Source organism: Medicago truncatula, chromosome 1 (assembly GCF_003473485.1).
Source record: "Medicago truncatula cultivar Jemalong A17 chromosome 1, MtrunA17r5.0-ANR, whole genome shotgun sequence".
Taxonomy (NCBI): domain Eukaryota; kingdom Viridiplantae; phylum Streptophyta; class Magnoliopsida; order Fabales; family Fabaceae; genus Medicago; species Medicago truncatula.
The window spans coordinates 35,908,298-35,927,284 of NC_053042.1; the positions used below are offsets into that span (position 1 = coordinate 35,908,298).

The 18,987-nt window shown below is 34.5% G+C and overlaps 2 protein-coding genes across 2 annotated transcripts; both read right to left on the reverse strand.

The window, feature by feature from the left end:
• Positions 1–5,735: 5,735 nt before the first annotated feature.
• On the reverse strand, positions 5,736–7,866 carry LOC11429561 (COMPASS-like H3K4 histone methylase component WDR5B). The gene is made up of 2 exons (XM_003590588.4): positions 7,139–7,866; positions 5,736–6,390 (listed from the first exon to the last, which is right to left on the reverse strand). The coding sequence occupies exons 1-2, from the start codon at positions 7,796–7,798 to the stop codon at positions 6,100–6,102; spliced, it is 951 nt and encodes a 316-aa protein (XP_003590636.1). The 5' UTR covers positions 7,799–7,866; the 3' UTR covers positions 5,736–6,099.
• A 5,338-nt stretch (positions 7,867–13,204) lies between these two features.
• On the reverse strand, positions 13,205–18,664 carry LOC11429563 (protein TIME FOR COFFEE). Its single transcript, XM_003590590.4, has 11 exons — positions 18,086–18,664; positions 17,847–17,971; positions 17,601–17,763; positions 17,249–17,510; positions 17,094–17,148; positions 16,915–17,010; positions 16,601–16,832; positions 16,435–16,501; positions 16,248–16,335; positions 15,723–16,103; positions 13,205–15,600 (listed from the first exon to the last, which is right to left on the reverse strand). The coding sequence occupies exons 1-11, from the start codon at positions 18,453–18,455 to the stop codon at positions 13,840–13,842; spliced, it is 3,600 nt and encodes a 1,199-aa protein (XP_003590638.2). The 5' UTR covers positions 18,456–18,664; the 3' UTR covers positions 13,205–13,839.
• Positions 18,665–18,987: the final 323 nt, after the last annotated feature.

Consider the following 18,987-nt stretch of genomic DNA (forward strand, 5'->3'; position numbering starts at 1 on the left):
CTCACAACATTGAGAAAACATGTTTGAAGAAGGACATTGGATGCTCACATATTTATATATTGTTATTCAAAAACATGATAGATTTCTTGGCATTATTACACAATTTATATAACTGATCCACTCTTTTGAGATGTATCAGACATGATTGATATTAAATGATAGTGAGATAGAAATATGAAATACCAAATTGACTAATTGCATGCTTTCTCCAAGCACTCCATGTGATCTTAAATATAAGAAAAAAATCAATTGTATTTGGTTTAAATTTGAATCAATTATATTTAATTTCTTTGTTTAGTATTTAAGACCGTAGGAAGCATAACATATTAACATTACAACCTCCATGACATTCAATTAGAAGGATCTATATATGTTTGTGCAAGAAATCTTGGAACTGTCAATACAAAAGAAGGGTGATTGGATTGAGCAATGGCAAGCAGCTCTAGATTATCCATCTTTTTCCCAAAGTCAAACTCATGAATTTTGATGCAGCTTGATAGAAGTTATGGATCTTGTATCCATAGGGAGTTGAATAAATACCCCAATTAATTGTAAAGCGGAAACGGAGTTTCAAAGAAAAAAATTCAAAACTACATCCTTCGGTCACTATTATAAGCAAAACTTTGTATTTTATATTCATTTATTAAATGATGTATGTGATCTATAATAAAGATCATATACATCATTAAATGAATGAATCTAAAATGCAAAGTTTTGCTTATAATAGTGATCGGATGATGTATATGTATATGGACAAACGTATCAAGATATTGTATTCTCGTGAGCTTAAATCAGTTGGTAAGAACAATATATAATATATGCAAGGTTCGAATCCCAGATATCAAAAAAAAAACGTATCAAGATATTGTATTGGATGAATGAAATGCAATACAAGATATTCTTGAATCATGCAATTAAACCTAGATGATTATGCTTAGAATATCACAATGTCGGAAAAAAATCCAGACAAATAAACTAATTTGAAATTGTATACAATAGGCAAATTAATATAATGATTGTTGGAGTGCATTGCTTATTTTGATTAGATGTCTTTGAATGTATGTCAAAACTTATATAGAATTTTTGTGTCAGTGTTCTCTCGTAATATTGTCTTAACAATCTTATATAGGTGGCATTGGTTTAAACCTTGCATTCATACACTAGTTAGTTTTTGAAATACGCATATTTTTGTCTAAGATAATCGTTTCATTTGGCTTTCAAAATTGTGATTTTTGATGTTTTTCAAAAAGTTAATCGTTTCACTTGTCAAGGTGAATCGTTTCACTTTCTAGAGAAAAACAATGAATTGTTTCACTTGGCTTTTAGAAATGTGATTTTTAGTGTTTTCAAAAAGTTAATCGTTTTACTCGGATAAGTGAATTGGTTAGTTGTCCATAGAAAATCAATTAATCGTTTCACTTTTAGGAGTGAATCGTTTCACTTATATTTTTAAAAACGTATTTTTTAACTTCACTTTCTTGCATATTTTCAATACCTATATAAGTAAAACATCTCACCACTTCTCAAAACATGATTTTTTTTCACAATAAATTCTCTTAAACCATCTTGCATGCTTTCTACTTTTTGAAAACTCTTAGCATGAATTTTTCACAATAAGTTCTCTTAAACCTCCTTCTATTTTACACTCTTTAAAAACTTTTAGATATTGATTGATTGTGAATATTGAGACATTATGGACTACGTAGATAAGATTTCTTTGTACGAAGATTGATATTTAGGGTTTTGCATTTAGGGGTAGTTGAAACATAAAGGAAATGGATAAAAATTTTCACCTTTAATTGGGGTTATGGGGGTGGGTGTGGTGGTTTTCCATCCAACATCTCAAAAGATCAATTTACGGTATATCAACAATCATCGACGGATCAAAGGTTGAGTTCTTTATATCAAAGCAGACCCAATAGGATTTTGGGAGCGGACCATGAGAAGATTCAGGAGACTCTACGATTGATTAGGCACAAGATTAGTTACTGAGGAGAGTTTGAGGTTTGAATCTTAGGCGCCAAGGTTTATAGGCAACCCCAAAAATTGTTGAAAGATTGGGGTTCTACTGCTGAATTCTCAAATCTCAAGAACAATATCGGCGTAAACATTTTCGCAAACAGTTGGTGTTCAATAATCAACAAAAATTGCATTGAAGGTTTGTCTTTGGGACTGAATGTACCTCATTAGAGAGGACGGTGTGGGGGAACCACTATAAATATCGTGTTCATCTTTATATCCCTTACATTTCTTTGTTTGTGAATTGATTTAATTATAGGTTTTGAAATTTGATTTTGAAAAAGGATCCACCAAAGATAATCTGTGAAACCCCTCTTAACAGTCGTGCACAAAAATATTACCAACATTTTTATATTAAGATAAAACAATTAATACAAAAGATAAAAAATTTGTTTGTCAAAGTTTGTACACAAAATTTGCAGAATTGACAAAGCAGACAAATAAAATATGGAAAATGCTAGATATCAAGAATGATTTATCAAGAAAGATTCAAGAATGACATGGCACAATAATCACCCTTAGATTTCAGTCTCATTTATTCATTTCATAAAAAATAAAAAATACATAACACCCACCACCCCATGATTTCCGGCTCGACATAGATTTTATTGGCTAACATTAATTTCAGTACAATTTCTTGATAAAATCTAAGGGTGGTTATTCTGTCATGTCATTCTTGAATTTTTCTTGAGAAAATCTTTCTTGATATATAGCATTGCTCATAAAATATTTGTTCTTTTTTGAATGAGATTTTATAACACATTCTGAAAAGGATGAATCTTTGAATAAGATTCTTGAGTTTATTAAGGTTCAGAATTTGAATTTGAATCTTGAGCTCATTAAGGTTCAGAAATTTCGTGCAGTAGCCACAAGACTTAAGTACATATTATTACATAAAATTGTTGGAAACCACAAAGCATAACCCATAGGGGTGGGCATGGTTCGGTTAACCATAAATATTGAACTGAACTGAACCGAATTGTTGAAATGGTTTAGAAAAACTGAACCGAACCGTTTAAGATTTGGAACTATCTGAACTGAATCAAAGTTATGGTTCGATTAATCATTTGTTTACCTATTAACCGAACCAAACCGAACCAAAATCAATATTTTGAATTTTTTGTCCTTGAGCGAATTTAATTGTTTTAATGTCCTTCTTTAATGTAATTGCAAATATTTTATGAGTAAGCACGTTCTGTTTCTTCTGACTGTTAGCATCAATTCTTCTACTTCTCCTTCTCGTTCTTGTGTTTCTTCTTCAGGTTCAATTTTCATAATCGATTATTTATGATTATGCTTAATTACTTCTTAATGATCAATTATCACTGTGTGTTTATAGTAATCGTGATTATGCTCTGTTTTGCTTTTTGGTCAAAAACGAAGAAAGAATAGAGATTGTTTATAGTAATCGTGATTATGCTCTGTTTTGCTTTTTGGTCAAAAATGAAGAAAGAATAGAGAATTAGTAATTAAGATTTTCTTGATTAATTAATATTTAGTTATTTTTTTAATTTTAGTTTCTACAATTTCTACATTTGGATCGCATAATTGATTAACCAAATTTGAATTTCTGTATTTGATTTATTTTCATTTGCATGTTGTGTTTTAGAATTTAAAATAATTCGTAGTTCATTTTTTTTTTAACAAAAAATTATTCGTAGTTCATGTTTATAATGATCTGCATTTTTATTTTTCTTTAGTTGAATTTATGTTTCCAAATTAATTAAGTTGTAATGGTTCGGTTCATAACAATTAATTGCGGTTAACAACAGTTTGGTTGGATTAGTGAATTGTCTTTAAAATAATGGTTCGGTTAGATAATTAATATAATGGTTCAGTTAATTTTAATATAGTTCAGTTCGGTTAAGCGGTTCGGAATAGTTTTTGGTTATTTTGCCCAGCCCTAATAACCCAATAAGAACCAGACAGATCCAATAAACAACGTCTCTAGATAAAAAAAAATTCATGATAATAAGACTAATAATAAAGGAACAATTAATTTGTCTACTAATTTTGTGTTCAAGTGTGCGCACTGTATACTATGAAAGGAAACAAATGCCAATTGTCTGATTTGAAGAAGACAACATAGTAATGCTCTTTATACCATATTTTCTACGAGAAAATATTTTGGATTAACTGTGATTGATTTGTATGTACTTGATTGTATTGTATGGTTTCCAATCTTCTCTAGCTCGACAAAGCATGGCCTCGATAGTCTCATAAGTGATGTCCTCCTCATTCTCCAGTAGTCGTCGGGAACCTCCTATATTAAACCTCTTATTAAATCATGTTATATCATCAAGTTTTCCTCTCTAATGGTTGGTGCAAAGAGCATGAAACCATGGTTGTTTCTAATGGTGTAGCCAATACCCTAGCCAGTGGGTCAAATTATAATAGGCTATTGAAGTGACACTTAATTTTTATAGCCAACATGATTTTTTTTTTCTTTTCTTAAATTAAAAAAAAAATGTAAAAATCAATTTGTACAATTGAGAGCGAATGAAATCAATAATTAGTTTCAAACATTTAGCCTTTTTTTTTTAGTTTTTAATCTTTAATTTCAAATAAAAGTGATATTGACTACGAGAGTTCAGTTTCACTTCAACAAAAAAGGTCATATGAACATAAATTTGAAAGAAAATTAGGAGGGAACTACCAAATCAAAACCGCTATGTTTGGATCGATGGTATTTGACTCAATGGAGAGAAATGAAGTGCTTAATAATTAGATTACATTTTTGAATTTGCAGAAATAAAAAATGAATGGAGTGAAATGAAACATATGGTCTTGTTGTTTGGATTGTTGAATATTGCCGAGCTCCTTTTCCCCAAATTTGATTGTTGAATATTGCCGAGCTCCTTTCCCCCAAATTTGAAGTATATGCAATGAAATGAAGTTTCACAATTAACATATTTACCCTTTTATCCCTATTTTGCCAATTCCTCTCAAATACATTCTTTCAATACTTCAACGATTTCATCAATTCACAAATCCATGAATATGAGAAATGAAACTTCAATGTGAAATTGCGTCGTGCTGCTGGACTTGCAGGATCAATAGTACTTATGCGAACTTACAAGGACCTTATGGCAATCTAAATATAAAAGATTGTATGTCTCTTAATTTTTTGCCACAGTTTCCATTTAAAAAGAACATGATTACTTTCGGGTTTAGGCGATGTTCATGTTTTTTCAATTTATTTTTGTTATGATGACTTTGTGTCTCCACATTTTCTTGTTTTTAGACGACCTTGTATTTTTTATTTTTTATGGTGGTCGGATTCGAACCCCGAACCTTATATATATTATACATTGTCCATGTTAAATTCACGAGGACAGACAACCTTGTCTTTTGATAAGAACTAAAAAAAAATCAAATGCATTCTTTCATGTTTTTTAATAAGTTCAAAATAGAAATCTTATTTTGGGATTTGCGTATTCAACATATTGAAATATCAAAAAACAATTTTTTCTACATAAGATTTATCAATTGTTTCTATTTTAGAATCTTAAACAAGTGTCTAGCAAGACCTCTTTTTATATACATATATAAGGGGTTAAGTGGAATAAATTTTGATCTGTAATTTGGTCTATTCTCTTTGTCCTGACAAAAGTTGGAAGGATGGATCTGTTTGATTTGGCTATTTCTGTGTCACAGATGAAACCTATACCCAGTTTGATGAAAATGAATTCATTTTTCAGTGCATCAGATCTCAATGGATGAAAATAAATTTATTTCTAACCTTCTCTGTTTTCTGCAGATCAGAACTTTTGGGTCTGAAATAGACGATACCTGTCTTAAGTCTCATAACTACTTGCATTGCATCAATGTCATATTCATTTTGGTGCAGTGTTATTTTCTAAAGCAATAATTATAGACCCTAAAATGCAAATAATGTAAGTTCTTCTAATTATTAATGTATACTCGTATAGTGTTCTAACAATCGCACCCCTATAAAGCATCAACTCTCAAAAAAGAAGCTTAATAACTGGGGACAAACTCAGACTCAAAAAAGAAGCATATTAATTGGGGACAACCTCAGATGTGTATGCCAATATCCCCCCAAAGTTTTGCAATCATTCAAGAATCCTGTACCCAAATCCTCACAGTTCTATCACCATCAAGGCCAGCAGAAGCAATTTTATTCTCTTTTGGGTGGCAGGTAACTGATATTACAGTATCTGTATGGCCTTCAAGTTTCTGAATCATGTTTTTCTGCTGAAGATCCCACAAATAAAGGCACCGATCTTCTGAACCACTAACGATATATCTCCCATTTGTCACGGAGAATGTGGAAGTTAAGCAGTACACTCTATTCACATGGCCTGAATACATTTTCAAAGACCTCCCAGCTGCATAGTTCCATAGTTTCTGCATCAACCAATTTCATATTGTTAAGGAAATTATCAAAGAAAACCCACCATCAACCAAACTAACACTACTAGTAAAAATACACAAAAAAAAAAAACAGAAGCAACCATTGCATCAATCACAACATAACCTCGGACAAGATTATAGTTTCCAACCCACAACATGCTGGCAAGATGTGTGACTTTAGTCACGTCAGAAAGAGCTGCTTTAGGCTCAACATATGCCATAAAAATACTCATACATACTTTTGGAAGAGCTTATAAGAATAACTTATGAAATATCCAGCTCACAAAGTGTGTGTTTGGAATCACGGTGCGTTTGTTGAAATCACAGTGAGCTGTCATGATTAGGCAAAAACTTGTAGTTCTACAAAATCACGGCAGCTCACTGTACATAGCTTCTGCAAAACAATGGTTGCTCACCGCGTACTTCTGCCAAACTCGCAAATCCAAACATCCACTTACACATAGTTAATACAAATTTATCCTAGGTCTCTATTCAATTGAAGAAACAACTTACATAGAAGTTCTTCTACAATAAGAGCTTAATTAAGTTAATCAAAATATCATACCTACCAATCAATCCCTTATCTATAGAAAAATAAAACGAATCACAGTAGAATGATCAAACTCATTTCCAATCTATATGAAGTAAAAGTTTCAAAACACAAACTAAGCTATGAGTATGAGTATGTAGTATATGATCATAAACACATGATATAAATATCAGAAAGAAACAGAGAACTCACAAGTGTATCATTAAGAGTAGCAACAAGTATAAATTTCCCATTAGGCGAAAATTTGGCGAACGAAACAGCAGGAACCTTATCATCAATCAAAGTCTTCAACAGCGCACCAGAATTGGTATCCCAAATCTTACAAGACCCATCATGACTCCCAGAAACAATAAGCGAACCGTCGCGATTAAAATCAACAGAAGTAACAGGCATAGCATGAGCCTTAATAACATGAACAGATTTCCCAGTCTTCACTTCCCAAACCCTAACCGTCTCATCAAACGAACCCGAAACGATGTAATTGGATTGTGGATTAAAATTGACACAGAAAACATTGTGGCCGTGGCCACGAAGCGTTTTGACGCAGTCGCCGGTGTTAGCGTCCCAGATACGGAGGGTTTTGTCGTCGGAGGCGGAGCAGATGTAGTGGGAATCGGAGGACCAGGCGATGTCGTTAATGCCTTCAGAGTGGCCGGTGAGGCGGTGGAGGAGGGAGAGAGTGGTGGAGGAGTAGATGATAAGGGTTTTGTCGAGGGAAGCGGAAGCGAGGAGGTTTCCGTCGTTGGAGAATTTGACGCAAGAAACGGCGCGTGTGTGGGTTGTTAGGGTTTTGTGGTGACGGTAAGGTTTGTATGGTGGCGTGCTGTTACTGCTCGTCGTACTCGTCGCCATTGATTCCTTTGCCGCTATGTTCGTCTCCCCCACTCTCTTTCTCTGGTGTTTTCAATTAATTAAAGAGTACTCTAAAGGTTTAAATATGTCTTTAGTCCTTCACTTTCATCAGATTTTAGCATTGGTCCTTACACTTTTTTTGTTTGAAATTGGTCCCTGCACTTTGTAAAAATATTGATATTAGTCCCTCTATTAACTTTCTGTTAAAAAAAACACAAAACTATTGGTATTGGTCCCTGCACTTTGTAAAAATATTGATATTGGTGTCATGTGGCATGATTGGGCCACGTGGCCAATACCAATATTTTTACAAAGTGCAGAACCAATGCCAAAATCTGATGAAAGTGCAGGGACCAATGACACATTTAAACTTTAATTAAATGTTTAATTTAAATCGAAGTTCCAAAGTCCAAATAGATTTTTTTTTTTTTTTTAAAGAAAAGTCCAAATAGAACTTCTGTAAGTAGATATATGGTTGTTTGTCTGTGAGCATAGCTCAGTTGATAAATGAATCAATGATATATGGTTGTTTGCCTTCTTTTCTTATAGTAGGTAGTATTACAATTATATCATCGGCTAATGTATGTGATATAAATATTTGTTGGAGTTTATGGAAGCATCATAACCTTAAACTATGGAAGAACGAGAATTAATTGTGTATCAAAGTTGTTGATAGAGCACGTCACCTTACCAAAGACCGGAAGGATGTTGATATCATTCATAATGCAAGTGAGCATCAACAATCTTCCTCAATTGTGCATGTGAATCCTCCCTTGCAATCAAGCTCTTCGTCAACTGTAAATCATGATGTGCATTGGCAAAGGTCGGCCCCTGATCAGCTCAAGTGTAATATAGATGCAGCTTTTCGTGGTCTTTAAATTGTATAGGAATTGGCATATGTGTACGAGATGATGAAGGAACTTTTGTTTTGCTCAAAATTGTGAGTTTCTCTCCTTTATTTAAGGTCCATGTAGGTGAGGCTTTATAGTTGTATAATGTTATAGAATGGTTAAGTGACATGTAGATGGACTAAGTCGACTTTGCGGTTGATTCTAAAACAACCAGTGACGCTTTTCACTCTCACAGACCTAATGTTTCAGAATTAGGTCACATCATATCAGGATGTCGGAGACTTTTCATTCACAATTCACAAACTCTCAAGAGGAGTTCAACAAGCGACGAACAAATGTAGTGACTCATACTTTAGTTGGAGAAGCTATGTGTTATCCACTAGTCTCATCATCTATTTTAATATCCCTTATTGTGTTACTGATATTATTAATAATGAAATGATATAATCATCTTTCTTTAAAAAAAAAAAAAAAAATCGGTACAAAATAAACATTAATATTTTTTTAAGAATAAACATTAATATTTTATTTCTATTGTAAAATGACATGTAATTTATTTTTTATGAATAAAAGTTAATATTTTTTTGTCAATAATAATAATATATAAATATTTTTCTATAAAGAGACATATAATAAAATACAAAGAGAGTAATGAATTTCATTAATAATCAAAAGAATAAAGTAAAATGACTATCTCTCTTGCGGTCGTCCATAACCCTTACTAACCTAGTTTTTCTTCCATAGAGGAAAATGATTTAAGGTCAAGTTTCAACCAAAAATCAATCTTAATTGTTTTGTTCCTTTTTTTTTTATATTTAAATCAGTGATCGAGTCTAGAAGTCCTAGCTCAACTGGCAAATGCCGAAATTGCAAGGCCGGACGTCATGACCCGGGTTCGAACCCGGGACCTCACAGTTGTGTGTGAGTTTATTTTCAGTGGATTACCACTTCATCTAAGACCAAAAAAAAAAAAAAAATCAGTGATCGATTGATCTTCGTATATATTTATTTATTTTCTTTTATTATCTCGCCGTCTAAGCGCAACGTTACGTTGTCTCTCATCTTGTTGTGGTGTTTGTTTGGCTCATTTGAAAGATTATATTCGATCCAATTCAAATTCAATCAATGATTTTTGCATCGTCAACGTTACTGATTCGAAAACATGGATACTCCTCAATTTTAATTTCATCATATTTTTACATTTCTAGGCATTTGTCGTTATATACTATTAATCTAAAATTATGCGAGTTGGTTTGCAAATTCATTATTTTTTGTGTTTAGCGATTTTGAATTTGTATTAGTATTTATGTTTCCAAAACTCAATCCCATCTTTTTTTTTTTTTTGTAGTGGTTGTGATTTGAACCCCGGACCTTGTATATTTTATGCATTGTCCCAACGAACTGAGTTAAGCTCACGAGGACTCAAACTCATATTTTAAGCAAACCAGTGTGTCCTCGTTCCTATAATTAAACCAAATTCATCTCTTAAGCAAAGACATATATGTCGGAATAATTATTTTAATTAATCAACTATATATGGATCGACAAAATCAATTATTAAACATTATTGATACTATAAATTATGGTCAATTGTTATTAAGCACTAATTATTAATAAATAATTTAATTTGACTACTATTTTTAAATGGACAATGATGAATTGGACCATTTAGTTAAGCCGATGAGAGATTTTGTGATCAATCATTTAACTATTTAAACGTCATCCATTAGATGATTCAGCACGGTGCTACATAAGGTGAAAACCTAAATGTAAAACTAAACAGTGATGCGGTAGTCACTCCTCTCATACTTACTTTCATCGACAATCTCTGGAATCTTAAAAGGTGTGTCTATCTTTGTTGTTGATATTATGAATATGCTATAATTTGTATGTGTGATTCATTGGCTATACAACTAAAATTCCAACAATTAATATGATCAGGTTGAAACTATGTATGATTTGTATGTGTGATTCATATATTAGGATTCACATGATTATATTAGGATTCAATTAATTTGTATGTGTGATTCATTGGCTATATATGATTTGAAACTATGTATGTCATATATTTGTTTGATTATTGATAGATGAGTAATATGAAATTCTGTATCCCCTTTGAAATACATATATTATGTAAATCATGTGAATCCTAATATATGGATCTATTTTAGATTGGACATTATCCCACAAAGCCGACTAAATACGTGATAGAACATTAACTCATCCATTATCCTTACGGTTCAAAATAAGACAAGGGACTTCATGTGCGTTTCATCGCACAAAAAAAAATTATATGTATAATTTAAAATTTAAACTTTTTTAGAGTTTTATTCTAAAAAAATATAACCATTCTTAATTTGTATGATTGTAACTCACATATCATGATTCATGGGTACAATTGTGCAAGTTTTGGTTGGTTGGAATTATTAGATATATTTATTATAATTAAAATTATATTGATAATAACGATACTCTATGAGTATGTTATTAGATATATGTATTGTTATTAGAAGCAGTTGTGCTTCTGTTTATGTTCAATTATAGTTCAAATACCCTATCGATATTTGAATTTTCGGTGACATAATATGTGCACATTGTTGTGTTATTTTTTTTTTTGTTTAAACAACGAATGTTTAAAATTTAATCATTTATAACCTGAATAAGTGAGAAATTCGATAACGAACACTTGCATATAAAATGCAATGCCAGACACTCCACTTCTCTACAATTTAACTGTGTGAGCTCTAGCCACTAGATTACTTGACCAAAAAAAAAAAAATGCAATGCCCTTGCCCAACAAACATAATACGTGTATATTGTTGTACATTCTTATTTATTATTGCTGAGACTCTTAGTTGATATTACAATAAATAAGATTTTTTTTTTTTCAAAAGACATGTAGAAATTTATTTTTATTTTATGTAATCCAGCAATTTATTTTAAATTCCATTGAGCTAAGTAGGCTTGACTATCCCCAAAATCTGTTCTGATTTCTCATCAACATCCTCCCACAAATTCATATTACTACTTTTCCAAACACTAACAAAATAGCTATAGAAGTTTGATGAAGGAAATCCAACGCCTTGAAAAATTTGAAAATGAGGTGCTCATATCTATCATAAGATTCCGATAGATGATTCAAAAATCTACATGATCAAAGTTGTCTCCAAAATTGTCTAACTTAGCATTTGAAGAAACTATGCATCCTTTTCCACCTCGTGGTCACAACAAACACTCACCATTCGACAAGCAACAGATCCTGGTTGAATACAGTTTACACCTCAGAAAATTCCTAACTAGCGTTGGAACTTGAAGACCGCAGATAGATTAAATTCCATTTGCACTGCTGAGTTAGACGGTCAATATCTACAAGTGAACTCCAGGTATTCGTCGTGGCTTGCGTATAGCTTGAGGCCGTGGTATCCTGGTAAAATTTGATTTTAAGAATTCATCTTTTGGAATGACGGCTGTTCCAATGCTCTCTTTTGTTGTCATGGACTCGTGTCTTTCCAATTATGCGCTATAAGGAACAGGGAGGAATCATTCATTGGAAGCAAATCTTCCAGGAAGTCAATCAAAGTAGATCATCGATGAATTCCCTTGGCCCTATAAAAAAACCTTCAGAAAAGCCACCGAAGTCACATCAACGAGCAAAGAAAGATGAATAAAATCAAGGGAACTCGTTGATGATCTACTTTGATTAACTTCCTGAAAGATCTGCTTCCCATGAATGGTTCCTCTCTTGATTTTATTCATCTTTCTGAAGGTTTTTATTTGTTTGTCCTTGGCCTTGCCTTTCTTCAAAGAAGTTAAGCGACAAATGAGCTCAACCCCCAAAATAGTGACAGCTAAGAAGAATATCTAAACAGGGAGGAACACTTGTCTTCTGGTTTTTGGAGGGTTAGGCTACGCAGTTTTTCTGCATGTTTTTGGTTCAGTTTTGGCGTGTTAGCCTTGTAAGGGCCTTGCTGGTTTCATTTTTCCAGCAGCGTGTGGGAGGGTCCTGTTATGGAAGTGTGTGGCTTAGGCTTTTGTTAGGTGTGCCTGTTGCTATTGTAGGCCTTTAGCGCCAAAGGGTTTGTATTTATCTCTTTGTGATCCAAGGTTCTGGTGTTCCTTTCACCTCCTTGGCTTAATAAATTTTGCCGATTAAAAAAAAAAAAACCTAAACAGACAAATCCAGAAAATATCCACAGAAAACTATAAAAGTTGATACATAAGAATCTGTATTAGCATTGAAATTAAAGTGAATCTGTATTAACATTGAAATTGAAGTGCCAGAAGGCCAGTTGTTTTCTTTCACATTGAGTTGAATAACATCGTCCTTTTGTGCAAAACCGTTAAATGCAAAAAAGTTTTCAGGGTAATTTTTCACCAATAGGAATAGAACTCGGCACCCAGAGTTTACAACACTCAAACACCTTGCACTAGAGACTAGACCCTTGTAAGTTCTTAGGGTATTGGGACTGCATTAAATAAAGAATCACACAACATGGAAGCAAAGACATGAACCAGGCATTCACATAATTGTGCTTGTTTGTGGGAGAAGTAAAAATGAAAGAAATAATTGCAGCTTTTTCATTAATGAATTAATGTAAGTACATCTCACGAGGGAGACAAAAAATCATATATACATATTACTAATAGAATTGCTTTTCTATGTCAAATTAATTAGATCCCACGAGAATGTTGAAGCCTACAAGAAGCTAACCAACCAAGAAATATGACAGTATAGCAAGCGGTCCCAGCTTTTTCAAAATTGCAGGCCTAATAGATTCCAACTTCCTTTCATTATCCACCATTTCTTTGTCAAATCCCACCAGCAAATGTGGTATCATATTCATACATACTATCACCTCATTAAAGTTCAGCTTATTCCACATCAACATTGTCTTTACACCTCTCATATATCATTACTGCCTATGTAAAGAACGACAGGTAAAACACTAGGACCGGTTCCACGAGTGTGATATAAGCTACATGGACCTTCTCCTTCAAATTTAAGTGTGGCCTTAATGAATGTGAAGAACCACCACAAGGGCAGTAACACACCCAACAGTTGCAGTTTGAACATGAAGCAGTAGCAGCAGCACCTTCCAGAATATATGTCGATTACAAAAGATTATGAGCGGAATTGGAGAGAATTCTTTGATATATTCTGCCTTGGTACAAGATGCGATTTGATTTCTATTACTTCATCTCGGATAGGTGGCTGGGACATGAGCTTAAGATTGATGGAACATTTCTCCCACAAACTGGGGAAGATTTTTGGCCACTCCCAGAAGAATTCTCAGTTTGTTGCAACTGCGAAGTGTTCACTGACGAATCAACTTTCCATCCTTCCAAATTTGGCTTCAAATTTCCCCCATTAAATGTATTTCCTGCTGCTGTTGTATACAAAGGCTGGCTGTTATTGAGTTGGTGTTTCCCTTGGGATGGCAAAGAAGTTGTGTAATTTCCCCCAAAAGAAATTTGCATACGCCCCTGTGAAAATCTTCCTTTCTCCAAATCATTTTTGGTGGTTGGAGTCTTGATTGTTGTACTAGGTGTGTGATGAACATGATAACTTGTGGTTCTTCCCGTGATCTTCGAGTGAGAAGTTTGGTTAGAACTATTGCATTGAGTATGGCTTTGTGAGAAAACAGGGCCATTGTTTGCAAAGTTTGTGGCAGAAGTGGTATTGGTGGATGAAGCTTTATTTCGAGTAGCCGCGGCAGGTTGCTGCTGTTGCATACCATGCTGCTTATGAAGCTGAAGCGATTGCGCTGACTGTTGAGAACTTGAAGTATTACTGGAAAAAGGCATGGTTGTTGTCACAGTTGAAGTAATGGAGTGACTGGGCCAGTTTCCATTTGAATGAGATAGCACAAAGTTAATATTCTTTGACGAATTATCAAAAACAAGAGTGGTTGGCCCATTAGCTGACGACTTACCATGAGTGGTTTTCTTTTCATCATCTTTGTGGGAGGAATTTCCCCCTCTCTTCTCTATAGTAGTTGAATAATTCTTCTGCTGAACAATATGAGATGTGCTTGCAGCTTGATATCCTTGTCGCGCAACATCAGGCAAACTTTGAATTACCAGTGGATTCTGTTTCATGGATGAGAAGTTAAGGTTTGAAGGAAGATTGGTTCCATTAAATGAACCAAATGATACCGCAAATGGTTGAGATGGTATAACCTCAACTCCCCCCTTTAAAGCCTGCTGCTGCTTGTCACCAAAGTTTCCACTGTTGCCACCAACACTATCCGATGTCGCACATGGCTTGAAAGAAAAGTTCACTGGCTGAACTGGTATTGTGAAGTTCTGCCCTTGCAAATTCTTTAGTGGGCAAGATGTTAGATTAGCAACAGATGGTACATTCTTTCCATTTACCTCAGTCTCTTGCTTGTGTGGGTGAGACTGTAGAGTATGTTGCTTTTGTGACCGTCGCTCCGCAGTTGTAGAGGTCAAGATACTATTACCATTTACTTGCGCACCATGTGGCTGCATCTGAGATGATGAGCTACTTGATGTTTGCGTAGTAAGATAACTTGGTTGCACATGTGCTTGTGAGTGAGGGTGTTGTTGTGGATACTGAAGAGAATGGAATGTTTGAGAAGAGTACAAAGGTCCACCGAGTATATGTGTTGTTTGTGCAGAGCTTGCATTTCTGATTGCTGCAGTTGCTCCAAGAGAACTAGATGAAACGGGGAATGAATACCCGTTATTATGAACTAATGTTGCATAAGGAGAGTTATTGGCTGAAAAATGAGGGTAGCTAAAGCTCATAGCATTAGCAATGGCAGTGGCTGGCAAAGTTGAGGTGGTACAAGGAGATCCAGCAACTGAACTCTGGGACCTATTATATGAGGAAGTATTGTTGGGAGAACTCACACCTCCTGCCTGATTAGTAGCTGCTGCAACTGATGCTTGATAATGAGCCGGAGAAAATACAAAAGCAGGACCATGCTACATTCAAAATTACAGCACATTACTTAAGAAAAAAAAAACAACTGAGCACAATTAAAATGGGTAACACCCTATTTTTCAACTGTATAGAAGCAATAAATACAAGAGTCACAAGACTATACCACTAGATTCCCAGTTGACCCGGCGAATGGACCTTGTTGTAGTAAGTGCATCTGATGTATTGAATCCACAGGATTGGGATTATTAGAATTTTTAGTAGCAGTGAGATTATGATCACCTATGACAGTCAACCTTTTCTCTTGTGTGCCATTTTGGTCTAAACTCGGCAAGTGTTTCTGAGATTGTTTGTTAATGATCATACTTTCTGCCGAGAGAAGACAATTAACATTGTTGGTTTTTGGGGCACAAAGTGAACCCGAGCCAATAGCCGCTGACAAAAGGGGATTCATCTTTGTGAACTGCTTGAGTAGGATCTTGCGAGCAATTTGATAATGGGTTGCACATCTCTTTGGTTGTGGTTCAGAGAGAGCAAAATTCACACGCTGCATGTTTGAATTATGAAAGAATTGTTAACCATACCGTTACATGTAGATAGGCTGGGTGCTAGGATATTGTTACAAGCGAGAATAAAGAAAGGAGATAAATAATTACAATTAGAAGAACAAAATTGCTAGAAATTATAATACCTGTGCTGATGTTGATGATCCTGTGGTTGTGTTCATCTTCACAACTGTCTGCAAGGGCGGCGTGCATCCACCAGTCATAGTTATTGACCTGAGCAAAGTCACATTATAGATATGAATAATGTTACGTAAATTTAGAGAGGTAAGAATGAAGAAAAAACATATTCTTCAGAAAATGACGATCTAATACCCAATAGGAGAGAGACTGCTCGGCAATCCTGATACAGCTGCTGGTAGAGGCACTGAACTAGAACAAGCTGAATAAGGAAAGAAACATAAGAGACTTCTAAACAATCAACAAATATCAAAATCAGAGTTAACACTCATTCTATATTTTAAAAAATTCAAAAATTTACCAGTTTTCTCTACTTTGGGATTTGACAATGCAATAGGTTGTTCCTTATTCCTACCCTGCTCCTCTAATTTATTGTTTATCTTTATGTCATTGTCATTGTTTGGCTTCTCCAAATAATGTTTTAGCACATTCATCGTGGCCATATTCGCCTCTTCTTCAATTTCTTCTGGATTTTTCTCTACCGTAGCTTGTCTTTCCACCTTGTCTTCAACCTTGATACTATTTTCCCTCTTCTGCATCAGAAATTGTGGTAAGTTGGAGTACAGAAAAAAGGGACAGTAAAAATAATATCAAGAATAGAGTCAACCTACTCACCATTTCCAAGTCCGGTGCCAATTTTATACTTGCTGATGTTAAATTGCCTCGAGACAAGTCATTCCCTTTTGGGGACAGCATCATAGGAGGAGGAGCCTGAAAGGAAAAGACACTCTTCTTCAGCTATTACAAAACAGAAAGAGAAATGTAATTCGAATGCAAATAAGAAGGATCCTCACCATCAAATCTATCTCAAACTTGCCTAATCTTTGGGTCGCCGGAGCAGTCGACATCCTAATAAATTGAACCCACGAGAAAATAAGCCCATTGATCGGCTATCCAATATAAGTATTCAAGGGCAAGAAAAAAAGAACAATTATTCATTGGTACTCACTCTCTGGTAGATACCGAATCATGTTTATCAGCGGCATCCAACTTCATACATGATTGTGACCCGCGTGTGGTGGATAAAGGTTTTCCATCTGCTGAAGCACCACCAAATCTGGCACCAGAATTCACTTTCTCTATTTCAACCTCTAATGATCCATTTTCATGACAAGTAACATTGCCATCATGACAGCCCGCATCCACAGCTTGATCGCACTGAATTCTAACCAACTCTTCAGTTGAATTGTAGACTTCCCATTTCTTCGTCTCTGATGGTAAAAAAACACCATTGAAATCAGTCATACACAAACACACACAAATAAATAATAAATTGAAAATCTCACAAAATTCAAACCCACCTGTATCCATAGATGCGTTGTGATTAATGGTTGCTTCAACCTTTTCAGATGAAGACTCGAGGTTCTTGAAAGTCCTCAAACCAGACAAAAGCTCTGCTATCTCAATCTCCATGTCTGATGAAGACGATTTCGATGTCTTATCAACATCTCCAATCACTTTCCGCTACATAACATACACATGAAAATTGAAAACTCGGTCCTTCAAATTCTATAACAAAAAACAGAAAAAATAAAATTTGAACATACCTTCTTCAGCTGAGAAGAAACATCCAAAGAAGTCGAATCTGACGGAGAATTCGACCGCCGCCGGAAAATCTGCTCCTCCGTGCCGCCGCCGGTGATCCATTTTTCACGCAACCTTTTAACAGAAGCTGTAAAAACACAACAATCACAATAAAACTGAGAACAAAAAAAAAAAGTAAAATACAGTGGAAAAAATAAAAAACGATAAAATATACGAAAAACCGCATTTGAATAGTAACAACCTGAACGAGCCTTCCGTGGAACCACCACACCGATAATCTCATCGGTTCTCTTAAACGGCGGCGGTTTCGCCGCCGTTACACTCCGGCGATGATTTTGATCAGAAGCACCAAACGACGTCGTATTCGATAAACGGATCCGAGATATCTCTCGAACGTGGTCGTTTTGTTCATTTCCGAAGCTCACTTCGGTGCTTCGTTCACCTTCGTCTCTGTGAGAGTGTGAGTGTCTTCTCCGTTTCCGAAGCTCTCTATCATGATTCCTTCCAATCTTTCTCGAACCTTCTCTCAACTCCACCGCTTCATACTCTAGATTTCGATGTCTGTGTCTGGGAAATCCGTTTGATTTTCTAGATTCTCTGATTCTATCCATGAGTTTCTGATTTTTCTTCTCTCATGTAATCAAAATCGCCGGTGAATAAGTTTTGAATACTAACGGCGGCGAGTAATCGGAAAATCACCGTCCACGGTGGTTCTTTGATTTGGTAGGGAAGTTTTGTGAAAAGAGTGCACTTCTTCTTATACTCTTGATGTATTTCTCTCATTCTTCTCCTTTTATTTTAGTTTTTCATTACGTTTGCTTTATTGACGGGGGAATTATTTAATGCATGATTACCCATTTAATAATCTGATCTTCTTTTTTAATAAGTATCCTCCATTAAAATATTAAATGAAGGTGGCGTGTCATGTTGAACGCTTTTTTTTTTTTTAAATGGAATATTAAGGGTATAAACTGAAAATATTTCCCCTAAAAAAAACTGAAAATATTTATATTATATTATTTTTTGTGGAAATTTTATTAGTACTTTAAATAATAAATATTCTACAATAAGTAAATATCTTTTAAAAAATCATAATGGATTTTTTTGGTTCAAATACCATAATAGATTTAATTCATATATATC